At 51.0% G+C, this 21,158-nt stretch overlaps 1 protein-coding gene across 1 annotated transcript in view; it reads left to right on the forward strand.

Annotated features, from left to right (window-relative positions):
* QRFPR (pyroglutamylated RFamide peptide receptor) overlaps nucleotides 1-21,158 on the forward strand; it is a 28,561-nt gene that overhangs the window by 2,312 nt on the left and 5,091 nt on the right. The window contains exons 4-5 of the mRNA XM_015559398.1: nucleotides 14,494-14,652; nucleotides 17,165-17,226. Of these exons, the coding sequence (XP_015414884.1) occupies nucleotides 14,494-14,652; nucleotides 17,165-17,226 (221 nt within the window). The remainder of the gene's footprint in view (nucleotides 1-14,493; nucleotides 14,653-17,164; nucleotides 17,227-21,158) is intronic.

Here is a 21,158-nt window from a genome sequence, read left to right on the forward strand (position 1 = left end):
CACACAGTCTGCTCCTCTGACCTCCTGTCTCTCTAGCAGAGGGTCCGGCCTTAGAACTTCCTCGCTTGTGCTCACTTGCAGAAAAGTTTTGTGCCTCTTGGGATCTGTCCCTAGTTTTTCTCTCCTTGTGGCCTAGCGACAGGGTCAGGGACCAGCTTGGGGGTGGGGTGCTTCCCACTCTGCAGCCAGTTCAGCTTCTTTTGATAATTACCAAGATTTTTTTCTAATCGTACATAATAAAAGCCTAATATGCTAAGTGTCCCATCCTTCCACCATTGGAACAGTCCCGATGACGCACACTGACCACCTGGGGGCAGACGCTCTGTCCAGTAGGTTAGCTTGCTGCTGGGATTCGGCTGATCAGGACTGAGTGAGATGGGCCAGACACGCCCTGGAGCCCTCCTGAAGTCCATCCCTGGCCCCCATCATGCACAGTGAGGTCCCTCGGCCTGGCCTGCACCCTCTCACAATCCGGGACCCCTCAGGGGATGTCAGAGAGCCAGTTTCGGCCCCATCCCACAGACCAGGCTGAGGGACCCCATCGGTGCATGAATCTGTGCACCAGGACTCTAATTTTTAATAAAAGATAATTACCAGGGTTTCCCCCCTAATATTTAATAAAAGATAATTACCAAGGTTTTTCCCCCCTAATATTTAATAAAAGATAATTACCAAGGTTTTCTTTTTTCTAATTTTTAATAAAAGATAAAAATGTTTCAAATACTAAAAGCCCCAACATCCCCACATCCCCAACCCCGGCTACTCCCCAAGGTGCCAGTGTGGCTTCCAGACGTGTGGACTTAAACCTTTACAAAGACTAATATAATCCATTTTCAGAGAAGGGTGCCTTGGACCTGTCATTTATAAAAGGATTATCAGGGCCGGGGCGGGGGGGGAGGGGGGGGACACAGAACCTCTGCCCTCCCGAGAGAGGAGATAGTTCCTCTCCCTCCTTAGTGGGGAGTGGAAGCCGCAGAGCCTGGGGGTCCCTGAGTCCAGGGCAGTGTGTGGAGGTTGGGAGGGTAGACACTGCACTTCCAGAACAATCCAGTCCTCCCAGAGACAGCTGGAGAGTGTGTCCTCGTCACCCACAAGCAGCCGCAGGTCCCTGGGTGCGCCTGGGAGGGAGGCATTTCCCTGGGTGGGTGCACTCAGACCCTCCATCCAGAATCCTCGAAAAGTGGTGAAGACCAGGAGGCTGTGAGAGAAGCTGACCTTCTGCCCTCAGGCCCAGCCATTTCCCGCCCCTTGCTAGTTCCTTTTAATCTCCTGCAGGGTATTCCTTGCATCCCACAGTCACCAAGTTGAGATCTTCAGTTTCTCTCCCTGGCATTGCTTTCCCCCCACTCATTCCCGTCTCCTGTAGAATGTAAAGATTTCCCCACACGCAGACAACACTCCAGCCCGGAGCAGCGACTGGCACGTGGATTGCAGTGCCGGGGCGGGAAGTGGATTTACAGGTTAGAGACTTCCTCAGTCACTCGGAATTACTCCGTGGAGTATGTTAAAGTTGCCCAGTGCAACTACCTCCATAAAGTGTATGTGGAATCTTGATCATCCTCTCTTATTATTAAGAGAGGAATATGCTAATTAGCCGTTACACCCTGAGGCCTAACGACCAAGACCAAGCTTCACAACCAGATTACGCATCAGCAGAAGGGTGGGCCAGGGAGCTACAGGAGGGGGCAGGGCAGCAGGGTATGAGGGGAGCATGGGGAGCTACAGGAGGGTGGCAGCGATTTTACAGAGAGAAAGTGAGAGGGATAGAGAGCCAGAAACATCGATGAGCTGCCTCCTGCACACTCCCCACTGGGGATGTGCCCGCAACCAAGGTACATGCTCTTGACCGGAACCAAACCTGGGACCTGTGAGTCTGCAGGCCGACGCTCTATCCACTGAGCCAAACCGGTCAGGGCAGGGCTACTAGTCTTATATAATTTATTGTCCTTAGAAATAGGCACAGGTGCTTTTGTTTCTAACTGTTTGTGAAGACAGACTTAGGAAGCAAATGTATTGCTGGTACATGGAGGTGGTAGCTCCATGTTTAAAGGACAGTATCGCTGAGCAAAGTGGACCTAGATTCCTCCTGTGGCTCTAAGCCCTGCCGATTCTTCGTGTCTGGACCTCGGTGTCTCCATGAAGCATGAGGGTTCTGGACGCTGGGAAGCAGGATGAGGCAGCCCTCAGAGCCGAGCCGGCTGGAGAGCGGGGCCAGGGAAGGATGCACCTGCTTCTTCCCGCCTGAGGACTCGGTGGCCCCCGCACGGGCTTCCTGTTTCTTCGCTTCCCGCGTCATGGAGGGCGTTTCCTTTAGCTGCTAAATGCTGAGAAGGGGCAGTACGCTGCTGATTTATTTCACTGGGTGAGTGAGAGGATAATGTGTGCTAGTAAAAGGCTTTGGAAAACACTAACCGTGCCATGAAGACGCAAAGCAGCCATTCTGTTACGGAGTGTTTGGTCGGAGGTGGCCTATGTTTGTCTGGGGCCAGGTTTATAGAATAAATATTCTTGTAACCTGAGTAAGCGACGCAGAGCAGGACACAGGGGGAGGGGAGGGCTTGCAGGGTTGCTGGGGAGGGGAATGGGTGGGGCGCTTTGCCCAGTATCGTCAGCTCTCCTTTTATTGCTGTTATTGCTTCTGTCATTTTATTATGACAGATCTTGATGATGTTGGCGTTTACTTCACATTCAAAAGGTAAAATGCACTTGGGGGAAAGAGAGCCTTGCTGTGGGTTTGGCCCCAAATAATTCACAGACTTCCAGGTGGGACGAGTACCAGAGCCTCACCAGACGCTCTGACCCTGGCGGGTGGGGATGACCGACCGGGTGCTGGTCTGTTTCTGCCACTCACGTCCCTGGCTGGGGACCAACAGCACCTCCGGGTAGAGCTGCATTTTGGCCAGATCCCGGGAGAGTCCCACGGATCTCAGGCCTGGCTGCACAGAGATGCTCCCAAGGCCTATGGAATTGACCTCTGAGCCCCAGTTGGTGGCTCCGTTGGTTGGAGCATCGCTCTGTACACCAAAAGGTCAGAGGGTCAATTTCGTGGGGCGCATACCTAGGTTCCAGGTTTGATCCTGGTCCGGGTGCCTACAGGAGGCCGCCAGCTGGTGTTTCTCTCTCACATAGGTGAGACGCTAATGCAGGTGCATAAGGGGGTGTGGGTGCTGAGGAGGGTGTGCTGGGGGGGTTGGGTGCTGAGGAGGGTGTGCTGGGGGGTATGGGTGCTGAGGAGGGTGACCTGTGGGAGGTGGGTGCTGAGGAGGGTGTGGTGGGGGGGGTGGGTGCTGAGGAGGGGGTGGATCGCTCTGTACACCAAAAGGTCACAGGGTCAATTTCGTGGGGCGCATACCTAGGTTCCAGGTTTGATCCTGGTCCGGGTGCCTACAGGAGGCCGCCAGCTGGTGTTTCTCTCTCACATAGGTGAGACGCTAATGCAGGTGCATAAGGGGGTGTGGGTGCTGAGGAGGGTGTGCTGGGGGGTGTGGGTGCTGAGGAGGGTGTGCTGTGGATGAGCCAGGCCTCACTCAGAGCAGGAGGGGAGTGGGGTTCGAAGAAAAGATGGAGGGAGCATGAGCGTCTGCTGAAATCAGGCCTCTGGATGCTCAGTGGGGAGAGCGCAGTGGGGAGAGTGCAGTGGGGACACGCAGTGGGGACGCACAGTGGGAGTGTTGGGAAGTGGGGGCCTCGGGTCAGGTGGGGGATGTTCAGGTCCTGTCTGTCCAGAGCCTAGGGAGGGGCTAGGAGACGGGACTTGTGGTGACTGAGGTTTGGGAGCTTAGGGCGTAGGAGGACTCCTTCTGAAGAGCGGCCTGGAGCGGGGAAGTCAGCTCTAACCCAGTCCCCTCCCAGCTCTCAGCATCAGGAAGGCGAGGCAGGGAGTGCCTGGGGCCAGGGACAGAGCGGGCCAAGCCTTCCATCTGCAGTGGGTACAGCCCCCGCGGGACAGGACAGGCCCCAGCACACAGCGCGGTGGCTCCCCCTGCGGGCCTGGGGTGCAGTGAGAAGGTGGCTCCCCCTTTGGGCCTGCGGTCAGTGAGAAGGACTGTCTAATGGTGGCTGGGAAATTGACTGAAAGCAATTCCAGAAAGGACTTCAAACACCCTAGGTAGCGGCAGCACCCGCGGAACCGCACACCCAGTGCATTTGCTGCAGGTGCAGACGGCTGCTTGGGAGAGAGAGTGTCAGACTCAGCGCTCTGAGCAGCTGGTGGGGCCTTCCTCCTGGAGCAGCGGGTCTCAGCCTTCCAACGCTGGGCAGCGCCTGGGAGCTCACACACAGCGCCTGTTCCTTCCCTGAGGTTCCCATTGACCGCTGAGTGTGACACCTGCCACCGGATTTCCAGAAGTTCCCAACAGAACTTCCGTGGCTGGGCCTTGACCTGTGAACCAGGAGGTCGTGGCTCCATTCCCAGTCGGGGCACACGCCCGGGTTGCGGGCTCGATCCCCAGTGTGGGGCGAGCAGTAGGCAGCAGATGAATGATTCTCTCTCATCATGGATGTTTCAGTCTCTCTCTCCCTCTCCCTTTCTCTCTGAATTCAATAAAAATTAAAAAAAACACACACAAAAATAAAGAAAAGATTCTAACTTGCAGCCAAGGTTGAGACCCACTGATGATCTGTAAACGCTGACAGGCCCGGGCTGTGAGGAAGGCCGAGAGGAAAAGTGGATGCAAAGCGCTCAAATAGTGCAGTGCCCGCCGCCCAGACAGTGGTGTCCAGCTGGTACCACTTTTAAAGGGGCAGTTGGAGTCCGATGCCGGGACCTGCAGAGGCAGGCTGCCCGCAGGGGGTCCCACGTGGACCTCGGAGGAGCCACTGTGCGGGAGCAGCTACATTTTACTAAAGCCCCCGACCTTGCTGGGCTCCTGCAAGAGGGACGTGCAGAGAAGTTAAAACTGATGAAAATGTGGAGAAAGGAGACATGTGGAGAAAGATGAGAAGAACGGTTCTTTGTTTAAAATATATTTTTATTGATTTCAGAGAGGAAGGGAGAGGGAGAGAGATAGAAGCATCAATGATGAGAGAGAATCACAGATCGGCTGCCTCCTGCACACCCCACACTGGGGATTGAGCCCTCTAACCCGGGCATGTGCCCTGACCAGGAATCGAACCGTGACCTCCTGCTTCATAGGTCAACACTGAACTACTGAGCCACGCTGGCCAGGCGAGAAGAACGGTTCTAAGTTAGCACAGCCCACAGCAAGGTTTCCCCAGGGCCCGGAGCCCAGGCGGTGGGGCAGGAGCAGGCAAGGCCCCAGCTCCACCACAGGCTCCCTTCTCCCTTCGACTAGATGGGCTCGCTGCACCCGTCATGGCGTGCAGGCTTTGTGTACGCTGCCCTCTCTCCGTCCATACAGCGGCTTTCCCCGTGGCCATTGCAGCAGCTGCCTTGTGTGTGGGGGCGATGCTACATGAACATGAGGCTCTTCTGCCCTAAACAAATACCCCTGGATTTGCGGAAGTGAAACGTGTCCCTGAAGACACTGCGCTTAGGGAGAGGCACGGAGCAGCGCTGCCTCTGGCTCCGCACTGCAATGCGCTAGCAGACACTGCTCCCTCAGTGCACGTGGTGTTACGTTCACGTTCTGGTTCTGCCCTTTCTGAGTGCTTAGCCTGGGCCTGCCTATGTTCTTTCTTCTCTTACCTGGCATCCACCGAGCTAGCACTTTAGTCTGATCGTTGGGTATCTTCACTGCCACATCTCTGGCTGATCTGAAATGCAGTGGCTTCTGGGTCTGGGTAAACCACTGTTTTACTAGTAAATAGAGGTTGTATCAGTAGCCTTTCCATTAAAAAACTGTAAATGTCTGTTCATGTTTTTTAAATTTATTGGGATGACATTGGTTAATAGGATCATATTGTTCCAAGTGCACATTTCTATGGTACATTATCTGTATACGTCATTGTGTGCCCACCACCCAAAGACAAACCATCTTCCATCACCATATGTCTCAGCCCCTATACTATCCCCTCCACCCCCCTTCCCTCTGGTAACCACCCTACTGTTGTCTGTGTCTGTGAGTTTCCGTGTTATGTCCCACATATGAGTGAAGTCATATGGTTCTTAGCTTTTGCTGACTTATTTCACTTAGCATACTATTCTTTTTTAAAAATATATATTTTATTGATTTTTTTACAGAGAGGAAGGGAGAGGGATAGAGAGTTAGAAACATCGATGAGAGAGAAACATTGATCAGCTGCCTCCTGCACACCGCCCACTGGGGATGCGCCCGCAACCAAGGTAAATGCCCTTGACCGGAATCGAACCTGGGACCTTTCAGTCCACAGGCGGATGCTCTATCCACTGAGCCGAACTGGTTAGGGCCAGCATACTATTCTTAAGGTCCATCTATGTGGTCACAAATGGCAGTATTCCATCTTTTCTTATGGCTGAGTAATATATATGTACCACATCTTCTTTATCGAGTCCTCTATCAAAGGACACTTGGGTTATCTCCATGTCTTGGCCACCATTAATAATGCTGAAATGGCCCTAGCTGGTTTGGCTCAGTGGATAGAGCATTGGCCTGTGGACTGAAGTGGCCCGGGTTCAATTCCAGTCAAGGGCCCATGCCCAGTGTGGGCTCGATACTAAGGGGGGGGGGGTGGCGTGCAGGAGGCAGCCAATCAATGATTCTCTCTCATCATTAAGGTTTCTATCTCGCTCTCCCTCTTCCTTCCTCTCTGAAATCAATAAAAAAATAATTTTAAAAAATATGCCGCAGTGAACATCGGGGTGCATATATCTTTGTGAATAAATGTTTTTGAATTTTTTGACCCAGAAGAGAGATTGCAGGATCATATGGTAACTCTATTCTTAATTTTATGAGGAAGCAGCATACTGTTTTCCACGGCGGTTGTACCAGTTGACATTCCCACCAGCAGTGAATGAGGGTTCCTTTTCCTCCACCCTCTCGGCTCTTGTTAGTGCTTGTCTTGTTGGTGATGGCCGCTCTAATACGTGTGAGGTGGTAGCTCACTGTAGTTTCGGTTTGCATTTCCCTAATTGCCAGTGAGGTTGAACACCTTTTCCTGTATCTATTGGCTGTTTGTATGTCTCCTTGGGAGGGGTGTTTGTTCAGGTTCTTTCCCCGTTTTTTAATTGGATTGTGTGTTTGTTTAGTATTGAGTTGGGTGAGTTCTTTATACATTTTGGATATTAGCCCCTTGTCAGAGCTGCTCTCTGCAAACACCTCTCCCATTCAGGTTGGTTGCCTTTTTGTTTTGGTGTCAGTTTCTTTTGCTGTGCAGAAGCTTTTTAGTTTGATTCACATATTTTTGCCTTTACTTCCCTGCCTTTGGGGTCAAATTTATAAAATGTTCTCTATGACCAAGGTCCATAAGTTTAATACCTATGTTTTCTTCTATGTAATTTATAGTTTCGGATCTTATATTTAGGTCGCCTTGGATCCATTTTGAATTAATTTTGTACCCGGGACAAACTGTAATCTAGTTTCATTCTTTCGCACGTGGCTTTTCAATTTCCCCAGCACCATTTATTGAAAAGGCTTTCTTTTCTCCATTATGTGTTTCTGGCTTCTTTGTCAAGAAAGATTTGCCCATATACATGTGGTTTTATTTCTGAGCTCATTTCTGTTCCATTGATCTGTGTGTCTGTTTCTCTGGCAATACCATGCTATTTTGGTTATCGTAGCTGTGTAGTATAATTTGAATCCAGGTAGTATGATACCTCTGGCTTAATTTCTTTTATCAGGATTGCTTAGGCTATTCACGGACTTTTTTTGTGGTTCCATAAAAATCTGATGACTTTTCTTCTATTATTTCAAAGAATGACATTGGGATTTTGGTGGGGATTGCATTAAATCTGTATATTGCTTTGGGTAATATGGTCATTTTCACTATGTTGATTCTTCTAATCCATGAACATGGACTGTCTTTCCATTTTGTTGTGTCTTTTTCAATCTCTTTAAATAAAGCATTTTAATAATGCTTTGTAGTTTTCAGAATATAGGTCCTTCACTCCTTTGTTAAGTTTATTCCTAAGTATTTTATTATTTTTGTTGCTATTGCAAAAGAAATTGTTTTTTTTTCTCATTTCTTTTTTCTGAAGCTTTATTGTTGGTATAAAGGAAGGCAGTGGATTTTTGCACATTGATTTTGTATTCTGCAACTTGACTGTATTTGTTTATTGTTTCTAATAGTTTTCTGGTGGAGTCTTTAGGGTTTTCTATGTACAGCATCATGTTATCTGCAGAGTGACACTTTTACTCCTTCCTTCCGATTTTGCTGTCCTTTATTTCTTTCTCTTGCCTAATTGCTCTGGCTAAGACTTCCAGAACTACGTTGAATAAAAGTGATGAGAGTGGACAGCCTGATTTTGCTCCTGATTTTAGAGGAAAAGCTTTCAGTTTTTCACCATTGAGTATGATATTGACTGAGGGTTTGTCATATGTAGCCTTTATTATGTTGGTGTACTTTCCTTCTATACCCACTTTATTGAGTGTTTTAATCACAAATGGATGTTGTATCTTATCGAATGCCTTTTCTCCATCTAGTGAAAAGATCATATGCTCATTATCCTTTGTTTTATTAATGTGTATTACATTGATTTGCATATGTTGAACCATCTTTGTGCCCCTAGAATGAACCCCAGTTGGTCATAGTGTATTATTATTTTTTTAATGTATTGTTGTATTTGATTGGCTAGTTCTTTGTTTAGGATTTTTGCATTCATATTCACCAGAGATATTGGTCTGTAGCTTTCTAGTGCTATGGTGCCAGGGCTAGACTGGCCTCATTAAATGTGTTAGGAAGTATTGCCTCTTCTGCAATATTTTGGAAGAGTTTGAGAAGGGTAGGCATCAAATCTTCTTTGAATGTTTGGTAGAATTCACTGGTGAAGCCATCTGGTCCTGGACTTTTATTTTGCGGGGAGGATTTTGATGTTTGTTTCATTTTCCTCAGTGTTTATCCGTCTATTGAGATTTTCCATTTCTTCATGATTACGTCTAGGAAGGTTATGCATTTCTAGGAACTTACCCATTTCTTCCAGGTATTGAATTTGGTGGCCGGTAGTGTTTCATAATACTCTAGAGCAGTGGTTGGCAAACTCATTAGTCAACAGAGCCAAATATCAACAGTACAGCGATTGAAATTTCTTTTGAAAGCCAAATTTTTTAAACTTAAACTACATAGGTAGGAACATTGTTATTAACTTAATTAGGGTACTCCTAAGGCTTAGGAAGAGCCACACTCAAGGGGCCAGAGAGCCGCATGTGACTCGCGAGCCGCAGTTTGCCGACCACGGCTCTAGTATGATCCTTTGTATATCTGTGATGTCTTGGTGACTTCTCTTTCATTTCTGAGTTTGTTCATCCAGGTCTTTTCTCTTTTTTTCTTAGTGAGTCTAACCAGGGGTGTGTCAATTTTATTAATCTTTTCAAAGAACCAGATCTTTGTTGTATTAATTTTTACATAGTATTTTTGTTCTCTATTTCATTCTGTTCTGCTCTAATTTTTATTATTTCCTCAAATCCCAGGAACCTAATATTACATCTTAAAGAGCTAGGAAAGAAGAACAAAATCAACTCACATTGTTTTCTTTTACTCAACCTTGGAACAAATTCTTCAGAGTGGATTTCATCATTAGATGCTTTCATGCAATTATAGCTCATTATGCCATTTTCTGAATTAACCTAAGAATGATTTTCATCTTCCCTGCATCTGAGTACTCTGTTCGTTTCACTCTGTCCCTTTCACTTGAATCCTTTTGAGAGTCACTGCTACACTGGAGTGAAAACAAATACTGGCCCAATTGTTTTCTATTTCCAAGCCTCATTTTTAGAAATAATGAGCTCTTATTCCTATTTAAATTATTGAGGCCTGCACTGTGTGTGATGGGAGGTGAAGGCGGGTGTGAGTATAGGTCAGTGGACACCATTCATGCCCAGAAAAGCGTTTACCTTCTGGAAATAAAACTGCATAAGCAAGTTAAGGCAGGAGAGTAATAAACATTAAACCAAAGCATTTGCTTCTAATCCGATCCAGTAGGCAAAGGGGAACCATTGCAGTTTTCAAGTAGAAATGGAAGCAACGATGGAGGCGAACTGAAACCGTCAGATTTGGACTGTGCTGTCAGAAGGAGCATCGAACAGCCTATTCTGCACTTTAGGCAACGTACCTGCTAGAGAAAAAGTAACAAACAAAAAGGATGTCAAGTAAGTCCACTTCGTTCTGAGAACCGCTGAGAAGGGAATGTACTAGAAGGATGTTGGAGGCGCACAGGATCGGTGTGAAGCTGGAGGAGCCAGCAGGGGCCAAGGGTGCTCAGGGGTCGGCAGCAGCGTCTGAGCTGTGGTCCGTGGTCGCTCATGACCTGGTGGGCCCTGGACCGCATACCTTCAACCCTCTTCATCTTCACTGGCTCTTTCAACCCTGGGAGGGCCTATGTCTGCCTGTCTCCCCAGGAGGGGCTCCTACCTCACCTGCCCACAGGGAGCAGAGTTCATGCACCAGAGAAAATTGTATTGAGGTTGAGAAATGCAGGTAGATGGACAACGAAAATCTAAGAACTAGCCTTTCTAGGCAGGCTACACTGACTTAAAACCTGACGGCCTCAGAGGGAAAAAGGGAAGGGCATCCCAAGAAACAGTGCCCTACACCAGGAATTCTAGGATTACCCCAGTTTATTTTTATTATTATTTTTTAATCCTCACCTGAGGATATGTTGTTATTGATTTTTAGAGAGAGAGAGAGAGAGGAGGTGGGAGGAAGAGAGAGAGAGAGAGAGAGAGAGAGAGAGAGAGAGAGAGAAAAACATAGAGAGAGAGAAACATCAATGGGGTGCCTCCCATATGTTCCCTGATCCCTGACCTCGGATTGAACCCAAAACCTGGACAAGTGCCCTGACCGGGAATTGAACCCCCAACCTCTTGGTGTACAGGACTGCACTCAGCCAGGGGAGCCACTGGGCCAGGACTTCCCATAGGTTGCCATTTATGGGAAGAAACGTCACAAAGGACACATACCTGCAAAACAGCTTAGACCTGCACGAGTCCATGGGGAGGCCAAGGTGTGGAGGGAGCGCACTGAAGAGCCACCGGAAACAGGAGCTAAAAGCGAAGGGAGGGTCGGGTTGACATGTCGTAAAGGGCAGGGACAAAACGGAAGTCCTCGGGGCCTCCCTCGCTCCAAGCCGTCAGACCTTGAGAAACGATCCCCGAGTTAAAAGGGGCAAAGCAGGGCGGGTTAGAACAGGAGCAAAGATCAAGAGAAATGGGGAGGGAGCCGAAGAGCACCTACCTGCCTTTTAGAAGAACTCGGGCCTTCAGCCGAGATCAGTTCCGTGCAGGACATGGACGGATTCAGGGATGCGACCAAGTTTGGAGGTGACCAGCGTTGCCGGCTTCTGAGCAAGTTGCTCGGAGAAACGTGAGAAGTAGTGCGTTGGGCGGATGCTGTCTGGATTCCTAACAAGGGCAAGATGACAGAGTGTAGAACGAGGGTTTGCTGCAGGCCTGTCCCGCGGACTACGGAACAGGTGACATGTGAGCAAATGGGCGAGCGCTGCACTGAGACAGGGCGCCGGGACCTGGGCCTGGCTCCACGCGGTCACACACAGCTGCGTGCCCTCAGGAAGGCACCTCTCCTCTGCCCTGCGGCACCGTCACTGGGAAATAAGCCTATAGAACGAGGTGTCCTGTACCAGCAGGTGAGCCACAAGCAACCTGCCAACCTCCACTGTGCCACCCTGAGCTCAGTGCTTTAGCCTGGCTGCCTGAGGATGATGAAAAGCTGGCATTTATTCAAACACATATCCGGTCCCGGGTACTCATCGCACTGTGTGAAGTACTCACATGTACTCACGGGACGGGTGGGTCTTATCTGTCCCTTTTCACAGAGGGTGACATTGGGTTTCAGGGCACCTACCACCGAGATTGGGTGAATCAGATGACACCGGGCAGGCAGGGGACCAATGACCCACGCGATTACGATGGACAAGATGGATAGCGCTACAAGGAGACGCCACTGCGACGGTCATTCTCATTTGTTGGGGGTAGTTATGCCTGAGCTGTGTGATGATGGTTCCGTGTCCATTGCACGGAACGTGTCTTCTGATGCTCATTTAACCTTGGACTGTCCACCTGAAGAAAATAACAACACAACTTGGTTGAAAGAATAGGAGAAATTCTCACCAGAATTTCAAAGAGAGGATGAGTGTGCAGATAAGGAATGTGTTCGCATGCTCATTTACACAAGTATCACATACGAAACAGGATTTGAAGTAAAGCCACTTCATTCACAGTAGGAGCAGTGTTCAAACCACAAAATGTACTAGTATCGAAAGGAAATTCCTGCACTTAGCATCTAAACCAGCGGTTCTCAACCTGTGGGTCGCCAACCTGTGGGTCACGACTCCTTTGGGGGTCGAACGACCCTTTCACAGGGGTTGCCTAAGACCATCAGAAAACATATATGGTTCTCAACCTTCCTAATGCCGCGACCCTTTAATACAGTTCCTCATGTTGTGGTGACCCCCAACCATAAAATTATTTTCGTTGCTACTCATAACTGTAATTTTGCTACTGTTATGAATCGTCATGTAAATATCTGATATGCAGGATGTATTTTCATTGTTACAAATTGAACATAATTAAAGCACAGTGATTCATCACAAAACAATATGTAATTATATATGTGTTTTCCGATGGTCTTAGGTGACCCCTGTGAAAGGGTCATTCGACTCCCACAGGTTGGCGACCCACAGGTTGAGAACCACTGCTCTAAATGATGGCGCCGGGCAAGAGAGGCCTTGACTGGGCAGGGTTAGGATTTGGGGAACTGGACCAGGGTTGGGGCGGTGACTGGCTCTTGGTCGCCCTTTGGAGCTTTGGAGAAGGGCAGGAAGGGCAGTACTGGGAGCAACACCTAAATGCATTTCCCCTGAGTCCCAGGAATCTCAGAGTCACAGAAACTGTCTATTACATGGACCTCGTTCGTTTCAAGTATGATTCCAAGTTCAGTGTAAAGCGGGCATTTGGAAACTCTAGCACAAAATGTGTGGACATTTCAGGCGCAGTCACTGAAGAGGATGTGTAGACCCAGGAAGACAGGGCAGTTGTAAGGTTTCTGCATTAGCCAGGCCCCCCCTGTGCACGGGGTTCCCCCTGGACCATTGAGGAGCGGCTGGGGCCGCTGGGAAGAGTCGTAAGGAAACGGTGGCCAGTGTGTCTGAAACTCCCTGAGAGCTGCAGGAGAAGGGGCAGTTTCACTGGACAGCGGCGTTTTCCAGGCGGCCTCTCCCAGGAGGAAGAGAGGCCCCTGGTGGCTGAGAGCCTCCTGTGGCTCCCTCAGGGCGGCTCGCTGAGAGCCTCTGTGGGTACCCGGGCCTGGGCGCATGAAGGGGCAGAAGCCTGGCTCTCGGTGTGTTTACCTTCTCAGAGGTCCGGGGACGGTCAGCAAACAATAAAACCAACTGTCAGGGCAGGAGACAGGCCGGCAGGCGACAGAGCGAGGGGGGCGAGTGGAATAAGAGAGACCGGGGACTGAGAAGAGGGAGGGGACAGTGGGCTGGCCCGACTGAGAAGGTGGCATCTGAGCAAAGACTCCAGGGCAGGACGTGAGGGTGGGACTGGGGAGGTCATTCCCCTGAAGGAAGGGAGGGAGGGGTGAGCCTGCGGGGAACCCACCCAGCAGAGCGTGGCAGCGCATTTGAGGAAAGGGGAGGGGGATGGGCTTCAGTGTGGGGACAGTGTGGCCCACAGGCCTTCTCAGCGATCTCTGTCCCTGAGCTGATGCCCAGGTGACTGTGCAGAGCAATGCATGTGGAGGCAACGAACAAGACGCATCTGCCATGGAGACGGCAGGCCAGGCTCCAAACACAGACACGAAGAGTCAGACACATCAGGCTGCAGTGGGCGCACAGATCCGGAACAATATCACCGCAGCCACGTCTGCAGCCAGGCCTTGCCCGGGCCACGGGCTTAAGACAGAGAAAGTGAAAGCCGCTGAGGGAGGAACTGGGTGACCAGGCGGAGTCTCGGGCAGGAGGTCTGAGGAGCAGAGCCGAGGAATAGGGGTGTGGGCGTCTTTGGGGAGAGCTGGTCCTGTGTGCGACTGGCAGGTCCCCGAGGGAAGGACCAAAGGTTGTGGGGCCCAGTAGGCTGCTCCCACATCCCCCCTCCTCCCCTGCAGGGAGGGCCAGGCCACCTGCTGCTGCCGGTCTCAAAGGCCCTGTCACCGCTCCGTTCCTGGGTCCCCCAGCCCGGCAGCTCAGAAGCCCCTCAGGGAGCCCACCTGCCCGCGGGTACCCTCTGGGCCACGGCGCTCTGTGGTGTAGCTGCAGACAGAGCCTTTGACGGAGGCTCAGCGTGAAAGGATCCCCACGCAGACCCAACCCTTGTCTCCCTCCCCAGCGTCCCCCCTCTCATGTGTCCCTTGTCTCCCTCCCCAGCGTCCCCCCTCTGAGGTGTCCCTTGTCTCCCTCCCCAGCGTCCCCCCTCTGATGTGTCCCTTGTCTCCCGGCCACAGGTGCCTTCGTCTGCAAGATGGTGCCCTTCGCCCAGTGCACGGCCGTGGTGACGGAGATCCTCACCCTGACCTGCATCGCCGTGGAGCGGCACCAAGGCCTGGTGCACCCGCTCCGAGCCAAGTGCCGCTACACCAACCGCAGGGCCTTCACCACGCTGGGTGAGGGGGTGAGGGGGTGAGGGGGTGAGGGAGTGAGGGGATAAGAGGGTGAGGAGGTGAGGGCCCGGGCGCAAAGGGAAGGTGATCCAGCTTCAGTTCGCTCTGGGCTCTCCCCACCCTCCCCCATGTCCTGGGGCCCACTCACCCTCACCTCTCCTCTCCAGGCCAACCCCCCCTTCCCTTCTCCCTCCCCCTCCCCTCCGGGCCCACCCCAGCACCATGCCTCTCATTCCAGATGTGCCCCTTCGGTTTAGGGCTCAACCTTCCCAGCGGGCTGGTGTGACCTAAGCCAGCCCATGGTGGCAGGGCTGTGGGAACAGTCCTTATGACTCCCCAACCCCAGAGGTGGCTACGATGCCCAGTACGCACAGGGGCAGGAACAGTGTGTTTAGAAAAGCAGAGAACGGGGTGCTGCCCAGAAGGCTGGGCCGCGGGAACACTGGGGCGGGTGCTGCTGACCCTGACAGACACAGCCACTGGGCAGCTGGCTTCCTGTGTCCGTCCACGAGGCTGCTGAGTGGGCCCTGGAGGGAAACATCCTGTCCCGGAGCTGCAGTCACAGGGGGACTCTCCCCATCATTGCGTCCAGCCGTTTACAGCCCGGCCCCTCGCAGCGTGGAGTGCATTAGGCGAAACAAGCTCCGCTCTCCCAGAGCAGCTACTAGCAAAGTGACCACCCAGAGAGCGGGAGGGGGGGCCAGCCTTTCTCGCGCTCTCCAGGGGCCCAGGGCTTCCGAAAGCCACTCATTTCAAGGAGACAAACCAGGCGGGACAAAATTGCTCGTTTTAGTTCATCCCAAATGTATGTCTCATCCTTCCCACAAAGAACTCAAAGGCCTCTTGGCTCTTAGTAATTGGCAGCCGTTCACCATTAGGACATCTAGAGGCAGCGGGTGGTGTGGACGGAGGGCCCGGCGCGCAGCACTTGACGGAGTTATTTAAAAGGAAAGAGGCACAGAGCGGGCTGGCCATCTGAAGCAAAGTTGGTAACAGGCAGTCCAGGCGGGTCCTGCTCAGAGTGCCCAGGACCCTCTCCCGCCTCCAGCCATGACTGTGCACCTGCCCCAGCAGCAGATGCCAGACTTCCCTGCTCAGAGCTCACAGACCCCTCCGCAGTGTTTCCCCAGCCTTAGGCGTCTGCCCCTGAGCCCGCCCTGCACCCGGGATTGGCACTGAGCTAAGCCAATTAGACTCAACTCTGCCCAAGCACTACTGATGGCTGGAGAAATGACTGGACACAAGGTAACGTAATACAGTGAGGAATGGGGTAGAATAGATGTACCTGGCCATGTGCAGAGATAGATAGATGTTAGATAGATAGATAGATAGATAGAGAGGTAGATAGATAGATAGATGATAGATAGATAGATAGATAGATAGATGATAAATGATAGGTAGATAGATAGTTAGATGATAGATGATAAATGATAGTTCTTTTTAAGGTAGAGAGACAGACAGATGATAGAGAAATGAGGGATGAAAGACAGGGAGGGGGAAGGAGGGGGAGAGAGAGAGACAGAGAGAGAGAGAGAGAGAGAGAGAGAGAGAGAGAGAACTGTCTTGAATCATACAGGCTCTCTGGGCAGTGTGCCAGGTGGTGTGTGTCCTTATAAAAAACCCGCTGTGGCTTAAGTGAGTCTCAGTTCCTTGGTTCCTTGAACCCAAGACAACGCACGGTGCCCCTATGGTCCTGCTCATATGGGAAGAGCAGAGGCGTGGGAGCGGGAAGATTTCCTTGCAGTAGATGCTGGGCTCTTGGTTCCGGCCCGTCCCAGGCTCTGAAGGTTCTCTTGCTCCTTTCGAAGGCCCACCCTTAAAGCAAGTCTCCCAACAGCCTCCCGGTGTCTGCTGTTGTGTCTGTTACGTAAATAGGAAAATAGTGCCCATCTGAGGGCGGCGAAGGTAAACGGACCTTCCTCTTCGAGAAGAAATTGTAGAGGGTGATCTGTGTCATGCTTCAGTTTTTCATTCATCCAACCAGCCCCTATTGGCTGGGAGAATCCAGGTGGCCCGTTCTAGCTGGACAGGGCAGTGGCCCAGGAAGCTCTGTTAGAGGAGGTAGCTCTGAGTCAAGTCCTGGAGCAGGAGTGCACAGAGAGCGTGCGAGCAGGTGCCGATCTGGGAGGACAGCGTGGAGGCGCGGAGCAGCATGGTGCCTTCCGGTGCAGGGACGGAAGCCAGCTCTGTACCCCAGGAGGGGACTCGGTACATGGACTGACATGTAGGAGGGAAGCGGGAGGTGGGTGAGATGACAAAGACCCTTGTCAGGGAGTCGGGTCTTATTTGGAGGCAATGGGACACTGTTACCGATGTTCAAACATTGGAAATGTGTTTTAGGGAGACTCTTCCAGCAGCACTTTTGAGGGGGCTGAGAGGGTGGAGGTGAGACCATTGCACGGCTCCTGGGGAGGTGACGGGGTGCACGGGGCCTTGGAGTCTGAATGCTTAGAGGACTGAGCACGACGTGCTTTGCTCGGCTGAGTCGTATTCTGATGACTGTGCCCTGTTACAGGTGTGGTCTGGCTGGTGGCGGCCATCGTGGGAGCCCCCATGTGGCACGTGCAGCGGCTCGAGGTGGGTTCGGGGCTGGGGCCAGTATTGATACTATGAGAATGTCCCGCCCTCTTGATTGAAATCCTTTTCCTTCCTGCAAGAGATTTCAGCGAATCTGCGTGATCTCAATGATTTCACTGGCGGTTTTCCGACCGGACTCAGATAACACGTGTTCAGATTTCCCCGCTGTTTTACCTCGCTCTTCCTTGCCTTCCGTGGGTCAGACGGGCCAGGGTCAGGGTCTGCATCTTCCTGCAGCTGGACGCGGCTTGCCGAGGGTCCTGCATGGCCAGTCAGGTCGTGAGCGTCCGGGGGTCACTCCAAATATTTTTATTTTGAAGTCACATAAAAAAATTGTGATCGATTATCTACTTATTAGTTGACTCTCTGTCCTAAGTCCTTCCTCACCTGTCTTCTATTCAGTGACAAATTGCAGTTTGAATTGAAAATGTGGGGGGATTGTCTTATCCAGCCTCTTGGTCAGCAGGGCCCCGCCTTGCCTGGGGAGTCACAGAGGGGGCGGGGCCCTGCTGGTTTCCAGTGGCCCCGCCCATTGGGGGCGTGTCCAGCACAGACAGTGGTCTTCAAACCCAAACCCAGGTCAGGTAGCGCAGCGCACAGGACTCCCTGAGACAATGTTTAAACTGTGTGTCTTTCTGTGCTTTTGATACCAACACAGCATGTGATGTCCACCAGCAAGGGTGTCAGATGTGCCTCAGACAAGGGTCCACTTAAAACCTGGCGTTATTTATGTATTTTTATTTTTTAAATTTTATTTAAAAAATATCTAGTTGGTATGCAATCTTATATTGGGTATATTAGTCTCAGGTGTACAATATAGGGATTTTTCGACCGTATAATGTGATCACCCCCTGACTCTAGTGCCATCTTCATCCTGTGCACTCATCACAATATTGTTGACTCTGTTCCCCTTCCCCTGCTCACCCCACTCCCCCCTCCCTTCTGGTAACCAGCCTGTGGTCTCTGTTCCTATGGGTCTGGTTATGTTTTGTTTTGTTTTTAGATCCCGCATATACGTGAACTCACATGGGATTTCTCTTTGCCTAGTATTATTTCCCTTGGCATGATACCCTCTATATCCAGCCATGTTGTCACAGATGGCAAGATTTCATTCTTTTTATGGCTGAGTAGTACTCCATTGTACACATATACCTCATCTTCTTTTAAAAAATATATCTTTATTGATTTCACAGAGGAAGGGAGAGGGAGAGAGAGATAGAAATCTCAATGATCAGAGAGGATCACTGATCGGCTGCCTCCTGCACGCCCCCTACTGGGGATGAAGACCGCAACCCGGGCCTGTGCCCTGACTGGGAATTGAACCGTGACCTCCTGGCTCATAGGTTGATGCTCAACCACCTAGCCACGCTGGCCAGGCCACCTCAACTTCTTTATCTACTCATCTATTGATGGACACCTATGCTGCTTCCCTACCTTGGCTATTGTAGAGAAAGTAGGGCTGCAGATAAATCAGTGTTCTCATTGTTTGTGTGTGCGTGTGTGTGTGTGTGTGTGTTTGTTTTTTTGAGTAAATATCAAAAATGCAATTGCTCAGTCATAGGGTAATTCTATTTTAGTAGCTTGAGGAATCGCCATGCTGCTTCCCACGGTGGCTGCACCAGTTGGCACTCCCCTGAGCAGTGCACGAGGGCTCCCTTCGTTCCACATCCTCCCCAGCATGTGTGTCTGTGGACTTCCTGATGGTAGCCCCTCTGCCAGGTGTGAGGCGGCATCTCACTGTGGGTTTGACTTGCCTTTCCCTGCTGATTAGTGCCTCTGAGCCTCTTTCCCAGGTCTGCTGGCATCTGTATGTCCTCTTCGGAGAAATGCCTTTTCACGTCCTCTGGCCATTTCTCGATCGGATTGTTATTTTTGTGTGTGTGTGATTGAGTTGTGTGAGTTTACGCTCTATTTTGTAGACCAACCCCTTATTGGACATACCATTTGTGAATAAGCTCTCCCAGTCTGTCGGCGGTCTTTTCACTTCGTTGGTGGTTTCCTTCGCTGAGCAAAAGCTTTTCAGTCTGATGCAGTTCCGATTGATTGTTTTTATTCTGTTCTCTTGCTTGACGGGATGTGTCCAAAAAGATGTCACGCAGACGGACGTCAGATAGTTGCTTGCTGTGCTTTCTTCTCGGAGATTTATGCTTTCAGGCCTTAGGCCTTGCACGGAACCTGTAGCCTGTTGGGAGTTTATTTTGTAGATGATGTGAGAGAATGGCTCCGTTTTGCTTTTCTGCACGTCTCTGTCCGGGAGCAACGTCTCCCTCCCCGGTGGGAGCAGCTATGGGTCTAGCACCCGGCGTTCTGGAGGGGGGATGCCCATCCCCTTCTTCTCCGCCTCCTCGCCTGTCCCTCTCTCCTGGGGCCGCGGAGCAGAGTGGGGACAGGAGGGCAGGTGCCCCTGAGTGTGACTGTGGCCTGTGACTGAGCCTTTACTTCACAGATGTCTCCACAAGAAAACTGCCCAGGTTCTGGCTGCTGCTCCTGCTCCGGTGGCTGCTCCGGGAGCGTGGGCTCTGGCACTCTGTACCCGCCCCCTCCCCGAGGCCTGTTCTCCCACAGGAAACCCGCAGGAGGGGCCCCGTTCAGAAACGGCCCCACTCATTCCCACCGTGGGGTCCATTTCCTGCCCACAGAACTCTAGGAAATTTGTCTGCTTTTAAAATACAATTATTTTAGCCCTAGCCAGTCAGCTCAGTGGATAGAGCGTCGGCCTGCAGACTAAAGGGTCTAGGGTTCGATTCTGGTCAAGGGCATGTACTTGGTTGCAGGCTCCTGGTCGGGTTGCGTGCAGGAGAACAACAATGTGTTTCTCTCACATGGATGTTTCTCTCTGTCTTCCCTTCTCTCTTCCACTCTCCCTAAACATCAATGGGAAAATGTCCTTGGGTGAGGATTAACAAAAATAAATACAATGATTGTAGCACATACTCCAAATAGATTTTAAATTTATAGAACTAATTTAGTTTGTAGAAAATACACAGAATCTAAGTGACAAAGCCAGTGCTTGCTGCCGGGTAGAGCAGCCAAATCAAATTTGCTTTCTGTCAGGAAAAAGTATGAGTTCATTCTTCAAAGCAAATATCCCCGAGGCCTGTTCTCCCACAGGAAACCCGCAGGAGGGGCCCCGTTCAGAAACGGCCCCACTCATTCCCACCGTGGGGTCCATTTCCTGCCCACAGAACTCTAGGAAATTTGTCTGCTTTTAAAATACAATTATTTTAGCCCTAGTCAGTCAGCTCAGTGGATAGAGCGTTGGCCTGCAGACTAAAGGGTCTAGGGTTCAATTCTGGTCAAGGACATGTACTTGGTTGCAGGCTCCTGGTCGGGGTGCATGCAGGAGACCAACAATGTGTTTCTCTCACATGGATGTTTCTCTCTGTCTTCCCTTCTCTCTTCCACTCTCCCTAAACATCAATGGGAAAATGTCCTTGGGTGAGGATTAACAAAAATAAATACAATGATTGTAGCACATACTCCAAATAGATTTTAAATTTATAGAACTAATTTAGTTTGTAGAAAATACACATAATCTAAGTGACAAAGCCAGTGCTTGCTGCCGGGTAGAGCAGCCAAATCAAATTTGCTTTCTGTCAGGAAAAAGTATGAGTTCATTCTTCAAAGCAAATAACCGTATTTATATGCATCCCACGGCCTCCTCCTCGCACCTACATTCTATCAGAGCCAGTGTGTGCGAGTCTGACTGAGGCTGCCACTGCCACCTGGTGCCGTAAAGCACCACCGACCCCTTGGTTTCTTCTTTCAGGCTCCCTCCCAGGGCTGACATATAGGACGAGAGGCCCGGTCCATAAAATCTGTGCACTCGGGTGGGGGGTCCTTCAGCCCAACCTGCGCCCTCTCGCAGTCCAGGAGCCCTCGGGGGATGTCCGACTGCCAGCTTAGGTGGGGAGTGGGCCTAAACTGTCAGT

The sequence above is a fragment of the Myotis davidii genome, unplaced genomic scaffold, assembly GCF_000327345.1.
Source record: "Myotis davidii unplaced genomic scaffold, ASM32734v1 scaffold834, whole genome shotgun sequence".
Taxonomy (NCBI): Eukaryota; Metazoa; Chordata; class Mammalia; order Chiroptera; family Vespertilionidae; genus Myotis; species Myotis davidii.